At 42.4% G+C, this 26,990-nt stretch overlaps 1 protein-coding gene across 1 annotated transcript in view; it reads left to right on the top strand.

Annotated features, from left to right (window-relative positions):
- The first annotated feature begins 2,161 nt into the window (after window positions 1-2,161).
- ubac1 (UBA domain containing 1) overlaps window positions 2,162-26,990 on the top strand; it is a 41,978-nt gene continuing 17,149 nt past the window's right edge. The window contains exons 1-6 of the mRNA XM_060841538.1: window positions 2,162-2,452; window positions 16,626-16,746; window positions 18,528-18,598; window positions 18,826-18,933; window positions 22,879-22,981; window positions 25,138-25,246. Coding sequence (XP_060697521.1) covers window positions 2,315-2,452; window positions 16,626-16,746; window positions 18,528-18,598; window positions 18,826-18,933; window positions 22,879-22,981; window positions 25,138-25,246 — 650 coding nt within the window. The 5' untranslated portion in view covers window positions 2,162-2,314. The remainder of the gene's footprint in view (window positions 2,453-16,625; window positions 16,747-18,527; window positions 18,599-18,825; window positions 18,934-22,878; window positions 22,982-25,137; window positions 25,247-26,990) is intronic.

The raw sequence follows: 26,990 nt of genomic DNA, 5'->3' as shown, positions 1-26,990 counted from the left end.
GAGTCCATAACTAGAGGGCATAGGTTTAGATTGAGAAGGGAAAGCGACCTAAGGAGCAACTTTATCATGTAGAGTGTGGTGCACGTGTGGAATGAGCTGCCAGAGGAAGTGATGGAGGCTAGTACAATTGCAACATTTAAAAGGCATCTGGAAGGGTTTGATTAGATTAGATTAGATTAGATTCCCTACAGTGTGGAAACCGTCCCTTTGGCCCAAAAGGTCCACACTGACCCTCCAAAGAGTAACCTACCCAGACCAATTTCTCTCTGACTAATGCACCTAACACTATGGGCAATTTAACATGGCCAACTCACCTGACCTCCACATTTTTGGATTGAGGGAGGAAACCAGAGCACCCAGAGGAACCCACGCAGACACTGGGAGAATGTGCAAACTCCGTATAAACGGTCGTCCAATTGAACCCAGGTCTCTGGCACTGTGAGGTAACAATGCTAACCACTGAGCCACTTTATTGCAGTTTGGAGGGATATGGGCCAGGTACCAGCAGGTGGGACTAGATTGGGTTGGGATATCTGGTTGGCATGGACAAATTGGATCGAAGGGTCTATTTCCGTGCTGTACATCTCTATGACTCTAAGTCCACACCGACCCTCCGAAGAGCAACCCACCAAACTCATTCCCCATCCTATTACTCTACATTTACCCCTAACTAATGCACCTAACCTACATGTCCCTGAACACAAGGGGCAATTTAGCATGGCCAATTCACCTAATCGATACATCTTTGGATTATGGGAGAAAACCCACACAGACATGAGGAGAATGGGCAAATTCCACACAAACAGTCGCTCAAGGCTGGAATCAGCCCAGGTCCCTGGCACTGTGAGGCAGCAATGCTAACCACTGAGCCAATGTGCCACCCCTATAAAACAATGACAAACGCAAAATGTGAATCCGCAACTTGCGAATCCCTATGACAAACCTAGGATTGAACACACAACCTTGGCATTATTAGCACCTCACTTTAACTCTGTGAGCTAACTAACCTACAACATTGTTACACACATTTGGCAAAGATAGAACTTGAATCCAGGGATCCTCAGCTCAGAGGTAGGGGCACTACTACTCTACTTAAAGAGCCTTCTTAGTCAGCATTTATTGCTCATTCCCAACAGGAGTCAGATGTAAGCACCATGAAGTCAGTCTAGCAGATTTGCTTCCTTAAGGGACATTAATGGATCAGATGTGTCTTTAATGCCAAGAGATAAGGATTACTATTAGACTAGATTTTATTGAATTCAAATTTCACCATTTGCCATGGTAAGATTCACAACCATGTTTTCAACAGAATATTAGCTGGGGTTACTGAGCTCCTAGTGACATTACCACTACTCCAACACCTCTTCTAGTTAGTGGCGGAAATAAGAAAATAATATGTCCTTTTATGCTGTGTCAGTTACATCTCTGAGTCATTAAGTCCCACTCTAAGACTTCTGCACAAATAATATAGACTAATGTTCCAATGTAGAATTGAAGGGAATGCTATAATGTTGGAGCTGCGATTTGTTGGATGAGAGTTTAAAGTGAAATCTTGCTCTGACGACTTGCCTAGAAGATCCCGAAGGCACAACTTCTAAACTGAGGAGGGGCATTATCCTGGGTGAATATGGAACCCTCAAACAACATCACAAGAAAATTTGGTCAATCGGGGAGCAGATTTTCTTGTGATGTTGTTTTCAAAGTTATATAGTGGGAGATAGGGTCAATAAGCTCAGTTGGCTGGGCAGCTGGTTAATAATAGCAAGGGTGTGCGAGGTTCAACTCATACATTGGCTGAGACTACTATGAGGAACTCTCCTTCTCAACCACTATCCATGTCTGAGGTACAGTAACCCTCATGTTAAACCATCATCAGTTATCTCCATCTAATGAGAGAGCAGCCCTATGGTCTGGTAATGCTATGGTGACTTTACATTGTGGGAGATTGCTGTGTTGCCTCGGTGACATCAGGGACAATGCTTTAAAATGCTGTCTCTAATTGGATGTAAAGCACTTTGGGAGGCCCTGAAAGGTGTACCTGAACTACAAGCCTTGATGCTCTTCAGTGTCAGTAGAGGTTGAGAGAGGGAACTACAACGCCCAGGATGCATTGCGGGCCGCGCGCACGCACAGTGGGGTTGACCCCGCAGGGTGGCGGTGGGAGGTGAAAGGTCGCACTGGTTTGTGGAGCTAGCGGCGGGAGCGGGAGGTCGGGGGCCGGCGGACACACCGAGTGCCATGGTGACCGGCGGCAGGAGCGGGCCGTGACTCGGAGCTGAGAGCCGCGGCGGCGGGAAAGGAGGAGGGGGAGGCCATGTTTGTGCAGGAGGAGAAGATCTTCGCGGGGAAGGTGCTGAGGCTCCACATCTGCACCATGGAGGGGGCCGAGTGGCTGGAGGAGGTCACCGAGGAGACCAGCGTCGAGAGCATCAAGGAGCGCTGCTTGAAGCACGTAAGGGCAGGCCTCAGGGCCCGGGGCAAGGGACAGCGACAGGCCTCAGGGCCCGGGGCAACCTGGGCCAAGGGACAGCGACAGTGACAGTGACAGGCCTGCAGCTCGACATAGAGCTCCAGGGATCACTGTCTTTTCACCCCCCCCTTCACTTCCTCCTTCTCCCCCCCCCCCCCCCATTTCACACCCCCCCCATTTCACCCCCCCCATTTCACCCCCCCATTTCACACCCCCCCCATTTCACCCCCCCCATTTCACACCCCCCCCATTTCACCCCCCCATTTCACCCCCCCCATTTCACCCATTTCACCCCCCCCATTTCACTCCCCCCCATTTCACCCCCCCCATTTCACCCCCCCCCCATTTCACCCCCCCCATTTCACCCCCCCCATTTCACCCCCCCCATTTCACCCCCCCCATTTCACCCCCCCATTTCACCCCCCCCAATTTCACACACCCCCATTTCACTCTTCTCCCCAATTTCACTTCGCTCCTTCCCACCCTCCACCCCCCTTCGCTCCTTCCCACCCTCCACCCCCCTTCGCTCCTTCCTCCCCCTTCGCTCCTCCCCCCCATTCGCCCTCCTCCCCCCCCATTCCCCCTCCCCCCCATTCCCCCTCCCCCCCCATTCCCCCTCCCCCCCCATTCCCCCTCCCCCCCCATTCCCCCTCCCCCCCATTCCCCCTCCCCCCATTCGCCTTCGCCCTCTCCCCCCCCACTTTGCCCTCTCCCCCATTCGCCCTCCCCCCCCACTTCGCCCCTCCCCCCCACTTCGCCCCTACGCCCCCCCACTTCGCCCCTTCGCCCCCCCACTTCGCCCCTTGCCCCCCCGCTTCTCCCTTCCCCCCGCTTCGCTCTCCCCCCCCGCTTCGCCCTCTCTCCATCCCCCCCCTCCGTTTCTCCCTCCCCCCCCGCTTCTCCCTTCCCCCCCCACTTCTCCCTCCCCCTCCGCTTCGCCCCTTTCCCCTGCAGCTTCTCCCTTCCCCTTCTCCTCCCCCCCCTTCCCCCAATACACTTCTTCCTTCCCTTCCCCCAAACTTCTCTTCTGCCACTGTGCTGCTGCCCCCCCGCTCCCTCTTCCCCCCCCCCCATCCTTGCAATATTTGCCCCATCCCTGCAATATTTGACACAATTCCACCCCACCCTGCTCCAAATGTGACCCCCACCCCCATCTTTACACTCGAGGTCATCAACTCCTCTGACCACCTTTTCCCCTATCTTGGCTCTCTTCTCCCCGTCCCCCCCCCCCCCCCCCCCCCCGTCACTACTGACTGTCTTCCCAGTCCCATGTGCATTTTCCTATAACCTAGGTGGTGTCATTTTGCTCTTACTTATGAAGTGCTGTTATAGTGTGCTAGGTAGAGTTGGCATACTTCTACTCGGTGCAATGATGGACATGCCTATGTTTCAGAGGTTGGGGGGGTTCTTCATTCAATGTGTTTTGCTGAAGGCTATACTGGTCAGCTCTTGCTTCGCCACTGATCATTATGCTCCACCTTAAACACAGGAGCTTCTTTAATTTTCCTGTTTTATCAGTTACAGGCTCTTGGTGTGATAGCCAGTGTTTCAGGTCCACGTCACACTTTCAAGCTTCCTTGACACAGCCTTAGTTTGCTTGGCTCTGGCTGCTTCATCACACAGAAGGAGCTTGAGTTTGCGACACTCTTGTACCCTCCAGATGTGTCTGAACCAGCAAAGTTATTACGGTTTGCTCAGAATGAATAGACCTGGGGGCTCTGTGTTTTGAGCAGAGTGCTACATTCATGACTTTGTCCAACTGGGAAAAATCCATTATGTACCTCAGGTCATAAAGGTGGAAATCACTCAGCTTCTTTTCATGGTAGCTGTTAGTCAGTCAAACTAAATGCAAGTCACAGTCTGAACTGTCAGTTTGGTCTTCTCCCAAAGGTATTTCACAAGTTGGCCAGAGTGAAACCTGCTTTCTGTGTTGGTGTACTAAGTTTTTCATCAAAAGAACAGAATGCTTGTCATGGTGCACCCAAGTTAGCAGCATTTGCTAACCACCTGTAGCAAGCTGTTATTTAACGTGATCAGGAATGTTATCATGATGGTTTTCTTGACACTTATTATTGGGGTGAACAAGCTGCAAGATGGAGAGGTGGTTCTTGAGCCTTTATGACTGAGTTCACATGTGAGCAATTAGTGTAGCTTCAACATTCTTCTTCAGATATAATTTTGTCTTCACTTTGGTCTTGATAGATTGTAGCACTTTCCTATAAGGCTTCAAAGCTTCCTTGCATCCAATGGAAAATCATGGCCTGAAATCTGTTTCTCTCTACAGATTTTGCCTGACCTAAGATTTCCTATATAATTATTGCTTTTGTTTCAGTAAACTGTGTTCTGATGTATCTTCTGAGCTTGCCTGCATGACAACAGTGATTACAACTTCAGATATCATTCTTTGCCTGTGAAATTGTTTGAGGCACCTTTTTAAATGATTAGATTACTTAGTGTGGAAACAGGCCCTTCGGCCAAACAAGTCCACACCGACCCTCCGAAGAGCAACCCACCCAGACCCATTCCCCTACATTTACTCCTTCACTTAATACTACGGGCAATTTAGCATGGCCAATTCTGCATATTTTTGGACTGTAGGAGGAAACTGGAGCATGCAGAGGAAACCCACGCAGACACTGGGAGAATGTGCAAACTCCACACAGTCGCCTGAGGCAGGAATTGAACCCGGGTCTCTGGCACTGTGAGGCAGCACTGCTAACCACTGTGCCACCGTGCCGCCCACTTGAAGACAGATTTGGCAGCATCTGTGGCAAGCAATCAGTGTTAATATTTCCGGTCCAGTGACCCCCAGGGTGCAGTTCTGCCTTTATTTCTGATTTTTAGCATCCACTGATAGTAAAACCTGGCTTGATCATTTTATTTTTATTTAACTCATTAACATGATAGTCTTGGAGACATTTACAAGAGGCTGCAGGGTTACTTTAACAACAAGGTTACTTTATTACACAAAAGAACAAATTAGCTAACAAACAAGCTGTGTAAACCTAGAAAAAATGTTTAGAATGATGTCACAACACAACGATTCAAATTGTTTCTTAACACTGTCTATTTCAGAGACTCCAGCCCTGAGAAATTACACCCCATTTCTCAACTCTCTAGGCTTCTACTTAACCGACTCCTTCTTGGCTTTGGACTAGGGAAACAATTCAATGAGTCCTTTCCAAATCTGCTGACAGGAGCTTTTGCCATAAACCCAAGACCCTAAGCTGTCTTGGTTCTAATAACCTTTGCATTTCTAACCAACTTCCCCTTGTTTGGAAGTTTCACAAGCTAAACCCTTCTGCTGAAGTAACTTATTCCACGATCTGCCCTGACCCTTCTAGGAGAGGAATTAAGCTTATCTCTGAACTTGGTGCTTCATGCCTTCTGAACAGAACTGAAAAACTTGCTTCTAAACTGAAAGTTTTTTAAAAAGTGCTCATCTTCTGAATGGAAAACAGAGTCAGTGGCTGACATGTTTACTTATCGTAACTGTCACAGTGAAAACATTTTTCCATTAGCGTTGCAGGGGTTTGCAGTGCCCTGCACTTTGCATATTGGATTGTGTCACTGTTCCAGAAGGACAGTCAGACCTTGCTTTTTCAAAAAAAACATTTCACAAATAACTGACACCCCTATGTCACTATTTTGAAATGCAAGCTCTGGGGAAGATATTAATATAAATTATATGCTTTTCATCACAAAATGTACAGTTTCAGATAATTTCATGTCTGACCTTTTAATGGAAGGTAAGATCAGGGTGAAATTATTTTTCGTCTATTGCTTGCTTTTTTGCTATTAAATTACTGGGTATTCCCAAGAGTGTTCTTTATATCCATGCTTCCTATGATTTCTTAGTTAGGACAGGGGAAATTTGTAATGTTATCTTTTAATTGTTGCAAAATTAATTGTATGATTGTGATTTTGTTTTATTTGTCCATTTGCTAGTGAATGTCAAATGTGTGTGCACCATGCTGTTGACAGGTGTTGGAAATGTGAATACACTTCAAAGTTATAACTTTTTTTTCTTGCTAATTGGATATCCAATAAATTCCTGTTAAGTGAAATGTGATGTTTTACGTACAGTGTGTGTATATCAAGGATTTATTGAATTTTGCTTTCATCTAATAGTTGAGCATTTTTGTCAAAAATAATACGATGAGCACCTTAGAGGTTACAATTTGGAAGACTGGTAACTTTTTTGTACTCTGTGAAGTTGATTCATCTCTCATCCCAGAGGAGGAGTATTCCACATGAAAAAATGTAAATTATCTCCACATATGTGCGTTTCTGTAATTCATTGCAATGTACATTGTCCTAAAATTGGTTTGGAAAGTCTTGGGACCTGAGAGTTCAACAGATAAACATATTGCTAAGTATGTAACTAAACAGTATAGGAAAAATATCTTCTGCCCGATCCTGTCCTGGGGCATGCAACAATTGGCCTCCATGTTATAGACTTCAACTGGGAATTGTCAGCCTGATCCTTAATGGTTATGCAGAGAACCTTGAAGGTCTGGTGGAAGTGATGAGCATCTGAGACTGTGTATTAATAAATGCTTGTGTGAAAGCAGAATCGGGCTCCACTGTGGAGCCCTTCACAGGACAATTGCCTGCCAGTGAATTCTGGTAAGAACGTTACCTGAGATTTAGTCAGTATCTGAGGTAAAAGTATAATAAGCTGTTGGGATTACTCAGTGAAAGACTAAGCAGGACCTGTAAGTAGCAGCACAGAGCTGCAACTGTTATCATCACCTATCAATACAGTATCTTAAATGTCTATTGGATTAGTGCATCGTTGATACTAAATATAGCTAACTCCAGGTCACCCTGAGGGCGGCAATATTTTAGGATTGTGAGCCGTAAGTAAAAGCGATCTGTGATCAGCTAAGGGTGAAATGAGCACAAACAGGAAATAAGTAAATGAAAAGTAACTTTTTAAATCTGGAATTTTAAAGCTAGAGCCAATAATAGTGCCCATGGCAGCAATATGCAAATGTCAAGGGTCCATCTGCTTCCCTCCTTCCTTTTTGGGAAGGAAATCTGCTATTCTAAGCTGGTCTTGCTGATATGTGACTCCAGACCCATAGCAATCTGGTTGATTCTTAACTGTCCTCTAAAGCAGCATCGCAGCTCATTCCATTCAAAAGCGTGTATGGATGGTCAGCAAATGCTGGTCTGGCCAGCAATGCCCACATCCCATGACAAAAATAAAGGAAAAGAAACATTTCAATTCACTTTTACAGTTGGTGAAAATAAATGTTCATGGAGGGAAAACAGGATTGAAGGAGCTGAAAGTTTGATTCAGGAGTTGATTAAAGTAAGAGTTAGAGAGATGCTTAATGACTGAGGTGACATTGACGCTGGAGGGCATAAAGCTGAAGACGGTCATTATAACTTTGAAAACGAGGGAACAGATTTGACTGTCAAGTCCCTGGGTCAGAGTAGATCTTAGAGAATGGAACTGTGTGCTTTGGGTGAGAGGCTGTGACAGTAGAAGCTTGTATCTTTATTATTAGAAATTAAAGGCACAGTGCTGCAGAGGTTGAATCTGTAACATAACTGATGGTGTTAGTGTTTTAGCAGTGCTGCAAGAAGTTTTATGTCAGCGTTGGAGCAGAGTTTACTGCAGGCTTTTTGAGGTTGCACAGCACATGAAGGATCTACATTCCCTTGCCCAATAGTTATTGAGGTTGATGTAATCCACCTCCAAACTTCTTGTTGTTTGCTTGTAGCTGCTGCAGGCAAGAAATCTGTCATGTGTTGTCATGCATCATCCTCAGGCATCCATTTTATTCTTCATGACCAGCAGAAAGCTATGACAATGGCTGTAGTTTTGCTGTTAGAATATTGTTGAAATCTTGTTGGTTAGCTTTTGATTTTGGACAGGAGTCTGGGAGTATTTTAAATTTGCAGGGGTTAGTGAGTTCATCCTTCCAGCTCAGAACCTAGTTCTTCACCTGAATACTGAGGTTTCCCAGTGAACAGCCGAGATATGTATAATATTCCTTTTTGGCTTGGGGTATGATTGTTGGGTGTTGCTTAACTTCAGTGAATCAGCAACTGCCCCACATTGCTGTTTTCTCAATCCCTGATCTGTTTCTGTTGCTTTTGTCTAATTTTCTGTTTTTTTTGAAGGAAGTATGTGACATTCTTATAATAGAAGCAGAGTTCAATTCTTTGAAGACATGTACGCTATTCCAGTATTTGGACTGTATTCTTAGCCAGGTGCAAATTTTGAAATCCTGGCTTAATCTAATTGGATTGTGGCTTGGACTCAGGTTGCCTCACCAGCATTATATTTGGACTCTAGAAAGCTGTGTTGCAGTCTGACTGGCTAAAACAAGCCTTTGCTATGACAGACAATTGGAAATAGCATTCTGAAAGCTTTCCTTTGTTTAAAAATAAATCAAGGCCTAATTGCCAGGCCAATGTTCTGCAGTATCCTCCCAGTGAAGTCCTTTCTCCCTCTCGCTCTCTCAGCTCGTTGTCTCTTGCCCTTCCTCCTACGTGGGCCTCATATTTGTGCCTCTTTTAACCCAAAGGGTACAGACTGAAATAGTGGCCAATTAGTTTAGCAATTCATCAGCTGATTTGACTAGTCATACTGAGCACTATTGGACTCTATTGCCGTCATCCAAAACTGTTTGCTACTTTGGGCTCATTCCAGAATGCATAGTGTAGAAATTATTTGGTGAAGTAATACTGTACAGTGAGTTGTGGTGATTAAAGTAAACACTAAGCTGTTGCTGTTGGAATGCATCACAAATGGTTTGAACACACCCTAAAGCTTGAATGAAATTGAATCAAATTGTTCCTTTGTCATAACATGTATAGTGCTCTTGATTGGATTCTCTGCCCAATCTATTATATCACCTGACAAACTATGCTGGCAGGTATCTTCCACCTGAAAAACTGGAAGACTTAATTAACCTTGCCTGGAACAATCATCTTCCGGGTTCTGAATGTTTATTTAAAGACATTACTGATTTAGTCGGAAATTGATTGCACATTGTGAGGTGGAAGAAGCAAGATCAAGGAGAATTCTCTCTAATTTAAATATAGTAATGGGTGTAAACTCTTTCTGCTCTATTTGGCTGGGTGTTGGATTCTAACTGAGAAATTTAGTAGAATTTAGTAGATAGTGAGATGCAGTTCAATGGTTTAACCAGAACTCACTGGATTCCAGGAAGGGTCCTGCAGATTCAAAAAGTGCTGTTCAAGAATGGAGAGAAACCAAAAGCCAGAATTTACAGGTCAATTAGCCTAACATCTGTCATTGGAAAAAGGCAAGAATCCATTTAAGAAGGAAATAGATGAAGTATAGGCAGTTTGAGTGAGTGGACAAAAACTTTGAAGGTGGAGTTTAATGTAGAAAATGTGAGGTTATGCACTTCAGTAGAAAGAATCCAGACTAAATATTTAAGTGAAGAAAGACTCCCAAAAAGTGTAGTGCAGAGGTAACTCAAAGTTTCTATGCATTAAGTAATAAAGAAGGCAAATGGAATGTTACACTTTATTGCAAGGCGATTGTAGTTTAAAATAGGGAAGCCGTGTTGCAACTGTGCAGCCTATTGGTGAGGCTGCACATGGAATAGTGTAAGTTTTTGTTTCCTGTTATCAAAAAAAATGATATGCTAGCTTTGGATGCTGTCTAAAAGAGAATCACTAGGCTGATACCTGGGGTGGCAGAGTTCACTTGTTGAGAACTTTTTATTCATTAAAGTTTAGAAGAATGAGCGGTAATCTTCGTGAAGTATATAAGATTCTGAGGGGACTTGATGAACAGATATTGAGAAGATGGTTTTTAATTCTAAGGGAATCTTGAGCTAAGGAACTTAGTTATAGAATAACGGGTATGTTAATTTAGTTTTTTTCTTTCAGGATAGTGAATGTCTGAGGTGCTTTCCCCCCAAAATTGTAGAGACTAGATCATAAAGTATTTAAAGAGGAGTTATATTTTTGAAATAGCAAGCTGATGGTTATGCTGATCTGGCATGAAGGAGGGGTTGAGGCCAATCATGATCTTGTTGAATGGCAGGGCAAGTTTGGCTGAATAGCCACCTCCTATTTCATGTTTTTTTAAATTCATTTTTTGTGTTCATAGTCTCGTATTTTGGAAAGCTGTTGTGTTAGGTTGGTGGGAAATATCATTTGATAAACTTGAGTTGTTTGAGATTGTGTGTGTGTGTGTGTGTGTGTGTGTGTGTGTGTATGTGTGTGTGTGTGTGTGTGTGTGTGTGTGTGTGTGTGTGTGTGTGTGTGTGTGTGTGTGTGTGTGTGTGTGTGTGTGTACTGGGAGAAATGTAGACTTTGGTATTGAAGAAGTACCTTTTTTGATTTTGTATGAATTGGGAAGTGAGGTTCTGCTTACTAGTGGTCCTGGTAGGTATTTGCAGTCTTATTAATTATCTGAACATGGGTCACTATTGCTGATCTTTCTGCTTCTGGGAGATGGTTTGGGGTCATATGAAGGTGGGAAATTCGAAGAAGTGACTTTTTTTTCCCAAGAGGTATTTTAATGTTCTACACAGGTCTTTGAGGAATGTGCTGAGCTGCAAAACAGTTGTTTGTATTAAAACTTATTATGTAGTTTTGTTGTAAGTTAACTGCATTGGGAAAGGTTTCTGGTGAATTTTGCAATGGTAAACAGTGAAACCAGTGGTTAAGTTATTATTAGGCTCTGCATTGTGGATTATCTAGATCTCTTTTGTCTTGGGTCAGTGAGAAATGTGTGCCTGTGACACATGTATAAATTCGTATCACAGGATTAAAAATGCTGTAAGTTTTCATTTCTCCCTTCCAGTAGTTATTGGCTTGTTTCCTGAAGTGAAGCACTGAGGGCATTAGTCACTCCCTGGCCCCTGATAATTCACATAAAGAAACTCCCCTGTCATCTACAGTCTTTGGTTACTGTATTAATGCCCTTCTCAGAGGGGATGCTGGACACTGATCAACTTTTTAACCATTATAAATTGGTTATTATAAATTGTAAATGATTATGATGTGATAGGCAATACAGAGGCGTGGTTGCAAGGGGTTCAGGACGGGCAGTTAAACATCCAAGGATTTAGAACTTATTGAAAAGACAGAGTGGGTGGGGTTGCCCTGTTAGTTAAGAATGAAATTATATCATCTAATACCATAGATTTAGGGTCAGATGATGTGAAGTCTGTGTGGGTGGAGTTGAGGAACCACAAAGGCAAAAAATACCATCATGGGAGTTACGTATAGACCTCCCAGCAGTGGTCAGGATCAAGGGCACAATACGTACCAGGAAATAGGGTATGTCAGGAAGGTAAGGTCACTGTGATCATGGGGGACTTCAATATGCAAATAGACTATCCAAAGAAAGGGAATTTATGGAATGCTTACAGGACGGCTTTTTGGAACATCTTGTGATGGAACAAGCTATTCTGGACTTAATGCTATGTAACGAGCCAGACTTTCTAAAAGATCTTAAATTCAGGGAGCACTTAGGAGGCAACGATCATAATATGGTAGAATTCAGTCTGCAGTTCGAAAGAGAGAAGACAAAATTGAATGTAATGGTGTTACTGTTAAATAAAGGTAATTACAAGGGCATGATAGACAAACTGATGAAAATCTACTAGATGTCCAAAACGCCTTTGATAAAGTGCCTCACGGGAGGCTGCTGAGTGAGGTGAGGACCCATGGTGCTCGAGGTGAGCTACTGGCACGGATTAAGGATTGGCTGTCTGACAGAAGGCAGAGAGTTGGGATAAGAGGTTCTTTTTCGGAATGGCACCTGGTGATAAGTGGTGTCCCGCAGAGTTCAGTGTTGGAGTTACAGCTGTTCACTTTATTAATGATCTGGATGAAGAGACTGGTGGCATTCTGGCGAAGTTTGCCGATGATACGAGGTTAGGTGGACAGGCAGGTAGTTCTGAGGAGGTGGGGAGGCTGCAGCAAGATTTAGACACTTTAGGAGAATGAATTTTATCAGCCATTTCTTGGACCAATGTGAACAAATGCGAGGTCTTGCACTTTGGGGGAAAAAAAGAACACAGGCATGGACTATTTTATAAATTTGTGAGAAAATTCATAAAGCCAAAGTACAAAGGGATCTGGCAGTGCTAGCCCAGGATTTCCTCAAGGTTGACTTGCCGGTTAAGTCTGTGGTGAAGAAAGCAAATGTGATATTGTCATTTATCACAAGAGGGTTGGAATGTAAAAGCAACAATGTGGTCCTGAGACTTTATAAAGCCCTGGTTAGGCCCCATTTAGAATGCTGTGTCCAGTTTTGGGCCCCACACCTCAGGAAGGACATACTGGCACTGGAGCATGTCCAGCAGAGATTGACATGGATGATCCCTGGAATGGTAGGCCTAACATATGATGAATGGCTGAGGATCCTGAGATTGTATTTGTTAGAGTTTAGAAGGATGAGGGGAAATCTAATCAAAACTTACAAGGTAATGCATGGCTTAGAAAAAGTGGACACTGGGAAATTGTTTCTGTCAGGTGTGGATACTAGGATGTGTGGACAGAGCCTTAGAATTAGAGGGGGTCAATTTAGAACGGAAATGAGGAGACATTTCTTCAGCCAGAGAGTGGTGGGCCTGTGGAATACAGTGCCACGGAGCGCAGTGGAGGCCAGGATGTTAAATGTTTAAGGCAGAGATTGATAAATTCTTAATCTTGCAAGGAATTAAGGGCTACGGGGAGAGTGCGGGTAAGTGGCGTTGAAATGCCCATCGGCCATGATTGAATGGCGGAGTGGACCCGATGGGCTGACTGGCCTTACTTCCATTCCTATTTCTTATGGTTTTATTGTGTCCCAGTCCTGTTGAGACTAATTATAGCAGCTTTCTACTTCACTGCTGTAAGTGGTTAACTCAACACAACATAACGATCAAACTTTCTGCTGTGTATGCTCAAAGACTGTTTTAAGCTGTGATCTAGAAATATTTACTTCCTATGATTTCAATAAAATAGAAGTGCATTGTGATGTGAGTATTCTTGGCTGGGCCAGCATTTATTGACTATCCCTAATTGCTGTCAAGAAGGTGGTGACAAAATGACTTCTTGACTGCCACAGTCCATTTGATGTATGTGTACAGAATGCTGTTCAGGAGGAATTTCTCTGGATTTTGACCCTGTGACTGTGAAGGAATGATGAATTATTGTTCCTCCTTGCAACATTTGTCTATAGACTCTTTTAGTACTCTGAGTTGTGGTACAGGTCAAGATCACCACCCTGATGAACTCTTGTTGAGATGACTGACCTCCAACTACTACATTTATCACTTTTAGTGCTAGGTCTTTAATCAGGAGAGCGTTTTCACCGATTCTCATTGACTCTACTTTTGCTAGGGCAACTTGATGTCCTACTCGATCAAATGCAGCCTTGATGTTTGTAGCAGCCTGAAGTTGTCATTTCTGAAGTTCAGGTTTTTTTTTTGTCCATGTTTAAACCCAAACTGTAATGAGGTTAGGAACTGAATAGCTCTTGCAGAATCCAAATTGAGCATCAAGTATTGTGAGGAAAGACCAAGTGAAGAGTAAACTTTTAACAAATGAAACTGGCTCTTGTGAGGCGCATCCAAGAGATGCAGATATAAGTAAATCAAAGTATCGTTTTGCTGAACTGACAGGAGTGAGAAGTTACTAGTGGACAAATATCACTTCACAGCATTAAAATTGTGGACTAGAAGGTGATGTTAGAATTTAGTAAAAGGAATACTGTGGTTGGGATGCTGCAGGCATTTTCCAAGTGAATTAACTAAAATGAGCCACCTTGTGTTAAGGGATGTTGTTATTGGTGTAGCTCTCCTGGCCAGCTATTCTATATACTCATGTGGGCTCAAAGATATGCTGCTTTATCTGAGCCCACCTTCCAGGTTTCTTTCATACATATTTCTGTGTTTAAAGACTTTAGTTTCCAATCCGTCAATGTCTCCTATTTTAAAATTCTAATCCATATGTTCACCTCCCTCCACATCTTCCCTATCTGTAATCTCCTGTAGCTCTGCCAACATCCAAGGATTCTGCATTCCTCCACCTCTGGTTACTTATCTATCCTTTTGCCTCCCCTTTTAAGCTATCTAAACCGCAGGTATTGCAATCTCTCCATTTTAAGATTGTCTCCTAAAGACCTACTTCTTGGACCAAGCTTTTAGTTTACTCTTTGTAATGCGGAAAAGTATGAGGCAGTTCATTTCGGAAGAACTAACAGGAATGCAGAGTACAGGACTAATGGTAAAATTCTTTGCAGTGTAGGCGAACAGAGCGATCTTGGTATATAAATCCCTGAAAGTTGCCACCCAGGTTGAAAGGGTTGTTAAGAAGGCATGTGGTGTTTGAGTTTCGAAGTCATGAGGCCATGCTTCAGCTGTACAAGACACTGGTGTGGCCGCACATGGAGTATTGCGTACAGTTCTTGTCACTGCATAATGGGAAGAATGTGGAAGCTTTGGCAAGGGTTCAGAGAAGATTTACTAGCATGTTGCCTGGTATGGAAGGAAAGTCTTTCAGGGAAAGGCTAACATGAGGGGACATAACCTGAAATTGAGGGGTGATAAATTTAGGACAGATATCAGGGGTAGTTCCTTTACTCAGTAGGAGCATGGAACGGCCTGTCTGCAACAATAGTAGACTCGCTGATATTAAGGGCATTTAAATGGGCATTGGACATATGGATAATAATGGAATGGTATAGGTTAGATGGGCATCAGATTCATTTTACCGGTCGATGCAACGTTGAGGGTCAAAGAGCCTGTACTGCTCTGTAACGTTCTATGTTCTATAATGTACCCACAGCTGTACAAAGTACTCCAGCTGGGGTCTAACAAGTATTCCGTACAATTTCAAGTTCACTTCCCTACTCTTTACTCTTTGTCTCTATTAACAAAGCTAAGGGCATTGTATGCTTTATTTACTGTTCTGTCCACCTGTCCTGCCACCTTCATTAATCTGCGCATATATACACTGGTCCCTCTGCTCCTGCGCCCTCTTTAGAATTCTTTCCCCTAATTTATATAGTCTTTTAAAGTTTTTCCTACCAAAAACACTCCAGCACATGCAGATTCCTGGTAAATCCCCTCTGTACCCTCTAGTGCAATCACATCCTTATAAATGTGGTAACCAGAACCGCGCACAGGACTCCCAACTGTGAATAACCAGTGTTTTAAACAGTTCTTGCATTACCACCTTGCTCTTGTATTCTGCCTCGTCTAATAAGAGAATATCCCATGAAGTGTAACATCTTTTATACAAAACGGTATAAACTAGAATTGTGATTGGTCAGCTTCAGCTGTGTCAGGAAGTCCACCTTCCATAGGTGAACTCATTTGTATGGTGCCCTGCAAAATCTCATGAGTTTCAAGCTTCTAAAGCAAAGTTAATAATTTTAAAAAAAGAAGAAACCACCCAATGAAATTTGATAATAATACATTACAAAGATCTTTAAGATGCAACACATTCCCCAAAAGGTTGGCAGGGTTTACCAAAAGAAAATCGCATTTCATCTAAAAGTATTAGTTTGTAAGTGACGTGTAATAATGCCTTACATTAACCCTATGTGAATTGGCCCTTTCTTGTTTAAAACTTCAGCTCATTTTACTATCCTTGCATGTTTCGCTATTTATATATTCTTCCTAGTTTGCAGCGCCTAAAGATCATCAGACATATGAACAGAAATTAGGCCATTCGGCTCAGAGTAAAAAATGAGGTCTGCAGATGCTGGAGATCACAGCTGCAAATGTGTTGCTGGTCAAAGCACAGCAGGTCAGGCAGCATCTCCGGAATAGAGAATTCAACGTTTCGAGCATAAGCCCTTCATTCGGCTCAGAGTCTGCTCCACCATTCAGTTGTGATTGATGGGTTTCTCCATCCCATTCTCTCACTTTCACCCCATAACCCCGTAAAGATCTATACCCTGATCACAAGTACAGTAGATGTCTTTTGAGAAGTTGGTGAGAAAGAGAGGAACTCCTGTGTGAAGCGTATTGGGGTAATGTTGAATATTTACGTTATTTTATTTCCCCTTTCCCTGATGCTAGTACGCTAACTGGGTCTAGCAACAGCACTGGTAACTGTTTCAATATTATGTTGGTATGGGGATATACACAGGATTGCAATTCATAATACTCTGAAATCTCTTCTGTAATAGTATGTGTGATCTGTCTTGCAGTGTGCACAAGGTGGATTAGAAGATCCAAAGACGATAACACACCACAAACTCATTCATGCTACGTCAGAGAGGGTCCTATCAGACACAAAGACGGTCATCGAGGAGAACCTACAGGATAAAGGTGAGTGCCCGAGTATAATGAATAGAGCAGATGTCTTGGTGCGGTGAGCAGCAGAGGGTGCATGACATTGTTTACATTCATTTTCTGAATTGAGGCAGCCTCTACTTTGGATGAGCATCAAGTTCATTTGTGATTGTATGGCCCTGTTAGTCTTCAGCCTTATTCCTGCTGCAGTGACCTGCAGAGTAACAGATGGCTGGGAGTGTATTGAATGGAGCATAACAGATGGTGGGGTAGGTAGTATGGTTCAGTGGTTTAGATCAGTTAAGTGACTGTTTCAGCCACCCACCTTTTGGAGAATGTGTTGCATCTTAAAGATCTTTGTAATGTATTATTTTTATCAAATTTCATTGGGTGGTTTCTTCTTGTTTTAAAATTATTAACTTTGCTTTAGAAGTTTGAAACTCAGATATGAAATTTTGCAAGGCGGTTTCACATGTCATGTTGGAAACTTAAACCACTGAAGTTAAAGCAGGGGGTGAGACAGTAAAGTGAGCAAGAAGTGCGGTGAAGTGCTGACCTAGGGTTTTCATCTTAGTAAAGCTGTTGTAATTCTCGGCATTCTTGGGTTGGAGCATTCACTTATGATTCTCACTCACTAGTATCTGGTGAAGGCAGTTACAAGAATAGTTTTTGTTTTGTATATTTGCTGGCTCTGTGGACATTTATTGTTCATACATAGTTGCCCCTGACAAGGTGGTGGTAAGCTGCTTTCTTGAACCGCTACAGTCCAGTTGCTGTAGGTTATGGGTGTACCTTTCTTCTCCATGCTAATCAATAATCTGTCTACCTCTGTCTTGAAAATATTTAATGTTTCTATATTCACTGCCTGAGAAAGGGAATTCCAAAGACACTCAGGGCAAAAAAAATGCTCCTCATCTCTCTAAGGGGTAACCCTTTTTTAAACTATGACCCCTAGTTCTAAGATTCTCCTACAAGAGGAAATATCCTTTCCACTTGTATTTGGTGGAGTCCCATCAGAATCTCATGTTTCAATTAAGTCACCTCCGACTCTTCTATAATCTTGAGGATACAGGACTATTCTATGTAGCCTTTACTCAAGGCAGTCTACTCATTTCAGGTATTGGTCTAGTAAAAATTTTCCGAACCGCTTCCAGCACTTCAATACCTTGCTTCTATTTCAGAAGTGCTGTACAAACGCTTTTATTAGTTTGAGCATGTTTAATAGACACTTTTTAAATCCAACTTCTCAGGTGTGTAATGAGACCCATCTGGAGTATGTGGGAATTGAGCCTGGGCCTTCTAGCCTGGAGGTAGCGAGACTGCTAGTATCTAATGAACCCTTCTGAGGGTTGTGATGTGGACGTGCCGGTGTTGGACTGAGGTGGACAAGGTTTAAAAATCACACCACACCAGGTTGTGGACATGGTACTTCCAAATAAACCTGTTGGACTATGACCTGGTGTTGTGATTTTTAACTTTGTCCACCCCAGTCCAACACTGGCACCTCCACACCATGGCTACCATCAATGCCGTCAACTTCCAGCTCGGGGTGGAGAGGACCTACCTGATGAAGGACCAGTGCTCTGAAAGATAGTACTTCCAAATAAACTTATTGGGCTATGACCTGTTGCGTGATTTTTAATCTTCTGAGGGTGTTTAATATGCCATGGATAATTCCTTTTGCTGATCTGAGTAGTGTTATCCCTGATTTATTGTTTTGTGATAGTTAAGTGGGGGGGAAATCATCTGACTAATGTCTTCGGCTAATGCATTATCTGCCACGCATGTTCATGGTTACCTTTTGTCTTTTGTTCAAGATGTTTTATTATTAATTAAAAAGAGAGCACCTGCTCCTCCGAAAATGGCCGATGTGTCTGCTGAAGAAAAGGTAAAACCTCTTCTTTTTTTTTGTTTTATATTTTCATGTTTTAAATCTATCTAAATCCTAGTTGTGTATGAAAAAAATAAGAAACACGCTATACCTTCTGTAATACATCAGGGCTGTCAGCTGAAAAAGCCACAGACATTATTGGGTCATAGAATCATAGCACCATGCAGCATGGAAACAGACCCCCTCCAGCTCAGTTATATCTTTTGCCTTTCTCTTTCTATCAGAAGAAACAAGAGCAAAGGGCGCCAGATAAAGAGGCAATCATGAAGATAACAGCTCAACTTGTTGCTCGGCAAGCTGATCGGGTGGTTACCCAGCACAACCTGCGAGATGTAGGTGACTCATTTCATTTGCATGACGTTTTGAGAAAATTTATTTTTTAAAACCCAGCATGTTTTGTAACCTATCTAAATTAAATTTTAGAACTGTAATCCATCTACTTATTTTCTATATATTGCCAGCACACCGAGGAGTGTGTGTTTACCTAAGCAGTTTCTAGTACAAATCTTTTATACATGTATTGTATGAAACTCATAATTGGTCTGTAAATTATAATCACCATTTGTATCATCGTTATGTAGATTTAAATTCTTTCTGATCATTATAGTCCAATTGTGCTTCAGTAGTGGAATCAGCATTTGCTTGAAGCATTCACAGGGAAGCAGTGGGTATGTTCTGCCATAGCAGAAGCCATTTGGTCAAGCCTATCATCCTTTTTTGCACTAGATCACGGTTCCTCATGTGCAGTTCACAAAGAGCATCAAATGCAACACTCGTCTGTGTTTTCCAGTTATGTTTCTGAACTTTTCATATCCAACATAGGGTTTACTCCAGTCTGTTAGTCTGATACTTGCTTCAGTTCAGTTGGAAAGTTACAGAACGCACACCTCTTGTAAATTCTCTTCGATTAGCACCATTTTTATTATGGAGAAGAATGATTTAAGTTGTCTTTTGTGAGTGTACCGATCCATACCTTTTTGTGTTCAAGTGATGTGGATAATATTTGGCTTTACTTGTGCGGTTTTGCTCATCTTAATGCTTCAGTTTGTCTTCAGTGTCCATTGCAGCAGCTGTTGAAACATCCAATGTAATTTTTAATTTGGTGTGAGAATTGTGTGAGGGCCAATACCACCAAACTCTGCAACTGAGGCCTGGGTGAATTTAACTGTGTTCTTATCTGTATGCCCCAGATCATTTGCGAGTTGCAGCAGGTGGGGGCCTATTGGGTGAAAATGGAGTGGCAGGTAGCTGCCAAAGGAACAGTCCCTTCTCGTCAATTAAAGCACAAGCAGTTTTGGGTGACCAGGTTAAAACTGAAGTGATCAGGAAGTGAGCTTGACAGCAACTGGCAAGATTCTGACCTGACATTTCATTTTCTGTCCTGCTTGATTTTATTTTTAACTGCCTGTCTGCCCGGTTTCTCCTAGCCGTAACGTGATCGCAAGTGAAACTCCAATCACACAGGAATCAGAGTAAGCCATTCAGCCCAGCAAGCCTGTCTCGCTGTTCTAGATAATGGCTGATCATCTCAATACCACCTTCCTCCATTATCTCCCATATACCTAATGCTATAAGTTCTACATTTACATTTGTCATAAACCTGCTCAATAATTGAGTGTCTGCACCACCCACCGAATGAACAAATTCCTTCTCCTCTCCATCTTAAATGGCCTACCTGTCATCCTGAGATTAGATTCCCTACAGTATGGAAACAGGCCGTTCAGCCCAACAAGTCCACACCGATCCTCTGTAGAGTAACCCACCCACTCGATCCCCTACCCTATATTTACTCCTGATTAATGCACCTAAATTACACTATAGTCAAATTTAGCATGGCCATTTCACCTGACCTGCACATCTTTGGATTGTGGCAGGAAACTGGAGTAACCAGAGGAAACTCATGCAGACAGGGAAAGAATGTACAAACTCCACACAGACAGTCGCCGGAGGTGGGAATCAAACCCGGGTCCCTGGCGCTGTGAGGCAGCAGTGCTAACCACTGAGCCACCGTGCCTCCCCATTATGTCCTCTTTTGTTACCAGCTTGGAGTATTTGATAGTTTCCTTTATTGGATTTTAAGACCCAAATTTCAGAATGAACAACGTCTCATTTAAGCTTCCTATAAAATTTAATATGCCTCACTATTTCCCAGAGGGTCCCAGACAGCAGGTTACTAATGGGTCCTTTCTCAGAATACAACATCAAATCCAAAATAGTGCTTTCCAGAATTGGATCTGAATGTCTTGTTCCAGAAACCTGTCTTGTAGACGTCAAAATAATTCATCTTTTACACTTTTAGTGCTGAATTGTCTTACCTAATTAATAGGCCAATTGAAGTCACCGATTTTATATTGAATTGCCCATATTACATGCATGTCTAATTTCCTGAGTCATAGTATTGACAGTAGGACACCAAACTGGAGTAAAACTAACAACTTCCAGCAGTGTTTGTTTCTAGTTGCTGTTGTATAGCTTCATTCAAACTAATTCTACATTTTTGATGGTTTTGACCTTAAATGGTCTTGAAGTGTACTAATCTCATCAATAAGAGTGTTGCCCCACTTCCTTTGTTTTGCATGTCCCTCCTTGAGAAACATTGAATATCCTTGAATATTCAGCTTCCAAACTCCATTAACCTGTAGCTGCATTTTTCTTCCGACAAACATATCTGTATACTTCATTCTATGCTTGACTCAACTTTTTGTAAATGCTGTGCACCCTCAGGGTGAATTTATTGTAGTCTTTTCAATGTTATTCTCTATTTTGGTCCTCCTTGATGCTTGCTTTTTTTTTCTAGCTTTTGCTTCTGAACAACCTTGGATTTACATCCCCATCAAAATAGATTAAGCCCTCCTCAAAAACATGAATAAAACTTCCTGTGAGGACGTTAGTTCTGGTCCTGCCAAAACGTAGTCCATTCATCCTAATCAAGACTCCAACCTGCAACCGTCACATTCAGTTGCTCAATTCTCTTATTTTTATGCTCACTGTTAGTGGGACTTGGAGTAATCCTGCGATTGCTGATTGGAGATTCTACTTTTCAGTCTCTTTTCTAGCTCTCTGAAATCCTCTTCCAGGACCTCATTCCCCTAAATCATTGGCTCTGACATGAGCCATGGCCATTGACTGGTTTCCCCCCTCCCTTAAATAATCTCCTGTACATGTTCTGTGCCATCCTTGAACCTAGCAAGAGGGAAGCACCATGCCATCTTGGAATCAAGTTTGTGGCCATAGAAGTAATGCCTTCCCATTCCCCTTATAAAAGGATCCCATATTAGTACTGTTCTTCCCCTCTTCTTCCTCCCCTCTGTACAGTTGAACCATTCATGGTGTTACTCATTCCTCTGAAGAACCATCTCCCTCATCAGGGTCCAAAGAGGAAAACTGATTTGCGAGTGAGATCATCTCAGGGTACTCCTCCACCACCTGCCTTGTTCTCATGCACTGCTTGGTGGTCACCGATTCCTTACCTTCCTGTACACCCCTAAACTGCAGTGCTATGAATCCTGAAACATACTATTCATATAATCCTGTCTTGTGGATGCACAACAGTGACTTGAGCTCTGGATTCCAGAATCCAGCTAAACCTTGTGTAGACTGTCACCTCCAGCTTCACACATGGTGGTGTTCCCATTATTTGTCATATTCCACTGGCCAGACTGATGTGCTGTATTTGAACTGTACTGACCATTTATTGCAAGTAGAATTACAACTAAGTTCTTCCACTGCATTGAAGCAGGAGTCAAATTCTGGATAGTGAAGAAGAGAGATAAAGGAAAGAAATAAGGGATCAGGAATGCCCCCCTCTACTGGACAAACTCTCTTCAATGTGAACTCTCACTTGCAGACTGCATGGCGTCACTTGTACTCACGTTTTGTAGAACTACATAGAGAAAAAAGCAGACTGAGCCACTTGATCAGCTACTCTCCAGTAGAGTTTGTTTACCCTCCCTAAAGATGGAAGGAGCTTACTTTAATTCTAAACACACTAAAATCCAGTTAAATACTAGCTACTTGCCACATTTTGAGGAAGAAATTGACAACTCACTAAACTCTCATTGCTTGAAATCACCATTTCTTTCTAGATGATGCCGACTACCTGTGGTTCCTCCTTTTGCTTTCATCCTTCTAAAGTAATGAGTAGCAACTGCAGGAAATGAGTTACGGGGCACTCGTCCGGTTTTGAGCTCGAGTTAGAGGGGAAGCGGTGAATGGGAGGAACGGGTTGGTAATTCATTAATTGAGAATAATTTGTAAACTTGACCTGTAATTTCTAGTTTCAGACAGAACTACGGAAAATCCTTGTTTCCCTAATAGAAGTGGCACAGAAACTGCTAGCTCTAAATCCAGATGCTGTTGAATTATTTAAAAAGGCGAATGGTAAGAAGACTAATCTATTTATGCTGAACCAATTCAGCTCTTAATATCTGGCTCTGCTTTTATTTGCTCTCCACATATCCTTGTACCTGACTATTTTTATAATTGTTTGTATATGTTCTTGAAGCCTCTGTGCTTAAGTGTAGATCAGAAAGGGTCAAGGTATGTGTTTGCTTAGGCAATTTGAATAGGGCAGTGGCAGAACAATGCAATCATCCTCTGCATCCCCAGAGCCTGGGGGAGTGGGGCAGGAAATATTGAACAGCAGCAGCTGTGAGAAGAAATGTGTATGGTGTTTCGATGAGTGATTGTATTGGACTTGGCTGGGCCTCCTGCACACTGTTTAGTAGTATTGGAAGCAGTCCAATGAAATGCTGTGCGCAAAGTTCACTCAGATGTTGTTCCAGGGATCTGAGGTACACGTTCAAATTCACACAACCAGGAGTCACTAACCATGAGCGAGAAAACAGGCAACAAAGATTGAATTAAAGCTAAAGCTGAAAAATGTATCCAAATGGTTCTGTGAATTGTGCTCTTCCTATTACATAGAACAATACAGCTCTTCAGCCCTCAATATTGTGCCGACCTGTGCACTCTTCTCAGCTCGTCCCCCTACACTATCCCATCATCATCCAGGTGCTTACTCTTACTTTGTGTCTTCTAATAGCATATTGTCCTTGTAGTTCTCATTTTTGCAATGGAAAGGAGGGTCATGAGTTCTTTGACTTCATGAAGGGATTTGAGAGGGCCCCTGAGACTGCAGGAAGTTTTTGCACTTTGCTGTTTTTGCTAGCTTGCTATCTCAGTTGTTAGAAACTGACAGAAAACATATACTGCAAAACAGTGAAGGTGTCTTGCAGGTAAAGAGAATCCTGACTTTTTGAACTTATTGTTTGCGTTTGCAAATATCGGATTTTACGGGGGTCCGAGATAGTGCTAGTGGTGATAGTTCTCACCCAAAAGTAGAAGTTCAGAAAACAATTTGTACAGTTATCTCCAAGTAAAAAGTGATTTCCAAGTTGTCCCCATTCTATATACTATAAAGCTGTGACACCATACCTATTCCCAAGACATTTGTGTAATAGAGGTACTCTAGACAAATGAGAGAAAGTTGACTCTCAAACTGTAGAGGTGTCTGCATTTGAGATGAAATTCAAGGCAGCTCTGTTCAATCCTTATTGATGTAGCAAAAGCAATCAGTGCTGTTCAGCATTTTGAGTCGTTCTGTAAAATGTTTGTCCAGATTTGTTATTGTACTGGCTATTTTAATATTTGCACTGTAAACTTGAGAGAGTCAGAGCAGTACAGTATGGAAGCACTCTTCAGTCCAACTCATCTATGCTGACCAGAAATTCCAAATTAATCTTGTCCACTTTGCTAACAAAGTCCTGCGCAAGAGCGAAGGAACCTTCACTTGTCCATGAAGGTAACATGGCAGCGGTGATGATTCAATTATTGATGCACTATGCTAGTTTAACATGCTTTAGGTATTTCTAAACTCAGTTAGAGTGTAACAGCTTGCGTTTATGGATTGATGTTTGAATGGACATTTTAGGAAACCAGTTATAAAAGAGTGGAATGTAAACTAAAGCAATTCAGAATGTTCATAATTTCCATTATCATTGCATAATGCTGCTGAATCCTTCCACTCAAATCCAAACCAGATTGGGACATAATGGCTGGAGATGGTTCGGCTGAGGAGTAGCATAGAACATAGAACAATACAGCACAGCATAGGATTTTTTTTATCAACTCATTATTTGGGGCATTCCTTTTGTTTTTGAAGACTTGATTTATCACCAGGAGAATGGATTATTTTATGACCATTCATTTTCCAGCAGTAGGAGGCAGTAAACCTGAATCAATCGACTTTCCCTCACTCATCTGTTAGTGAAAAAGTACATCATTTGTCGCTGGAGTTGAGAGGAAGCATCATAAGTGTGATTTATATTAACGGAAACAATATTATTCACTTTTCAGTAACCTTGGCATGTCTGTCTTGCCCTTAATACCTCGTAATATATTCATGTCATCTGGATGTTGCTGACTACTCTCCCATTTATTGCCCATTCCTAAATGTCCTGGAGTTTGACTTGGCTGAGAGTGCACTTATTGTTCTAGAATGAACATTTTACTAATGATTTTCCTGCTTTTGGCAGCAATGTTAGATGAAGATGAGGAGGACCGGGTGGATGAGGCAGCACTGCGCCAGCTGACTGAGATGGGCTTCCCTGAGAGTCGAGCGGTGAAAGCACTGCGGCTGAATCAGTGAGTCTGTCTTGAGATGTTTGCTGTCTGATGTTTTTAGTTAAAAATCACACAACACCAGGTTATAGTCCAACAGGTTTAATTGGAAGCACACTAGCTTTCGGGGCAACACTCCATCAGGTGATAGTGGAGGGCTCAATCCTAACAAAATTTATAGCAAAAATTTAGTGTGATGTAACTGAAATTATACATTGAATAATTGTCTGTTAAGCCTTTCATCTGTTAGAATACAGTGATCGTTTCACTTCTTTCATGTGTAAATTGCAAAACCCTTTTTTAAAAAAGTTGCATTCTGGGGTTAGCTGTTAACAATGGTGATAGCTAGACAATATATTGAAGGTGTTGGCCTCCTGTGTTCTCTGTCTATGCCATGATGTTTAGATTGATTCTAATCTTAAAAAGTGAGATATCGAAGTTTTACATAAATTCATGCAGTTTTTGAGCAAAGTACAATGTAACCCTGCAAGTACAAATTACCCCATAAAATATGTATGCATGTGGATCATGATTAGATTAGATTACTTACAGTGTGGAAACAGGCCCTTCGGCCCTACATGTCCACACCGACCCGCCGAAGCGCAACCCACCCATACCCCTACATTTACCCCTACCTACCTCACTGTCTGTCTGTATGTGTTGAGTGTGAGGAAAGTGTGTGTAGTGAGTGCAGAGTGTCTTAAGTCTGTGAGGGTGTGTGTGTGTGTGTGTGTGTGTGTGTGTGTGTGTGTGTGTGTGTGTGGTGCAATGGTGGTCATCTGTAATGTGACATGATCCCAAGGTTGAGGCCCTCCCTATGGTACCGAACTTGGCTATCAGCGTCTGCTCAGCCACTTTTCTCTGCTGCCTGTCCCGAAATCCACCTTGGAGGATGGTCACCCGAAGGTCCAAATCATGGTTTTAGGAGAAGTGTTCCCTTTTGGATGTTTACAGTTCTATTATGAATTGTTTGTACAGTAGAGATTACCCATAAACATAGTGCGTTGCATTGCATAGTTCTGTATCTTTTAGGTTGCTCTGTGTTGAAGGTTGACGAGCAGGATTTGTTTTGGAGATGGTAAGAGAGTTTGAGTTCAGTAGGAAATCGGTTTTATTTGCACAGTCATGACACACTTTTCTTTTTGAAAACAAAGGTCTTGGTTGATTTGTTTACTCAAAGGATGTTCCTCCCTATTTATTACTGCTCACTAAGGAGCAAATAACCTGGTTGTAGATCTTTTTACAAGAAAAGCAAAATGCTAATTTTATCCCAGCAAGAGGGCTATCAAATAATCTGCCTCCCTGCTGAACTGCTTTGATTTCTCTTAAGTTTACCCTTGAGACTGGAACCAAAGAAAGTAATCAAATGTGAGAGATACTGAAGGAATATCGCATGGAGAAGGAAATGGAGTCCAGAGAATGCAGAGAAAATAAACTTAGATATTTTAAAAACAGTTCACATTGCAGGAGGCCTTAGAGAATATAAAGATGGATAAATCTCCAGGACCTGATCTAATGTATCCCTGAACATTGTGAGAAGCAAGAGAGGAAATTACATGAACCTTTACAGATAGGTTTGCATCATCTATAACTATGGATGAGGTGCCTGATGACTGGACGATGGCTGATGTTGTACCTTTTTGTTACTAAGTTGAAAGCATGTATGTTCACTTTGAAATGGAAAGTGCTTTCTGAATTTTGAAGTAAACTTCAAGTGCAGGCTCAGCTGCCTGAATAGAAAGGCTGGAAGGCAAACTGTTCCAAAATA

This window comes from Hemiscyllium ocellatum, chromosome 21, assembly GCF_020745735.1.
Source record: "Hemiscyllium ocellatum isolate sHemOce1 chromosome 21, sHemOce1.pat.X.cur, whole genome shotgun sequence".
Taxonomy (NCBI): Eukaryota; Metazoa; Chordata; class Chondrichthyes; order Orectolobiformes; family Hemiscylliidae; genus Hemiscyllium; species Hemiscyllium ocellatum.
The sequence above is the reverse complement of the archived record's forward strand: the minus strand, read 5'-3'. Positions and strand labels throughout refer to the sequence as shown.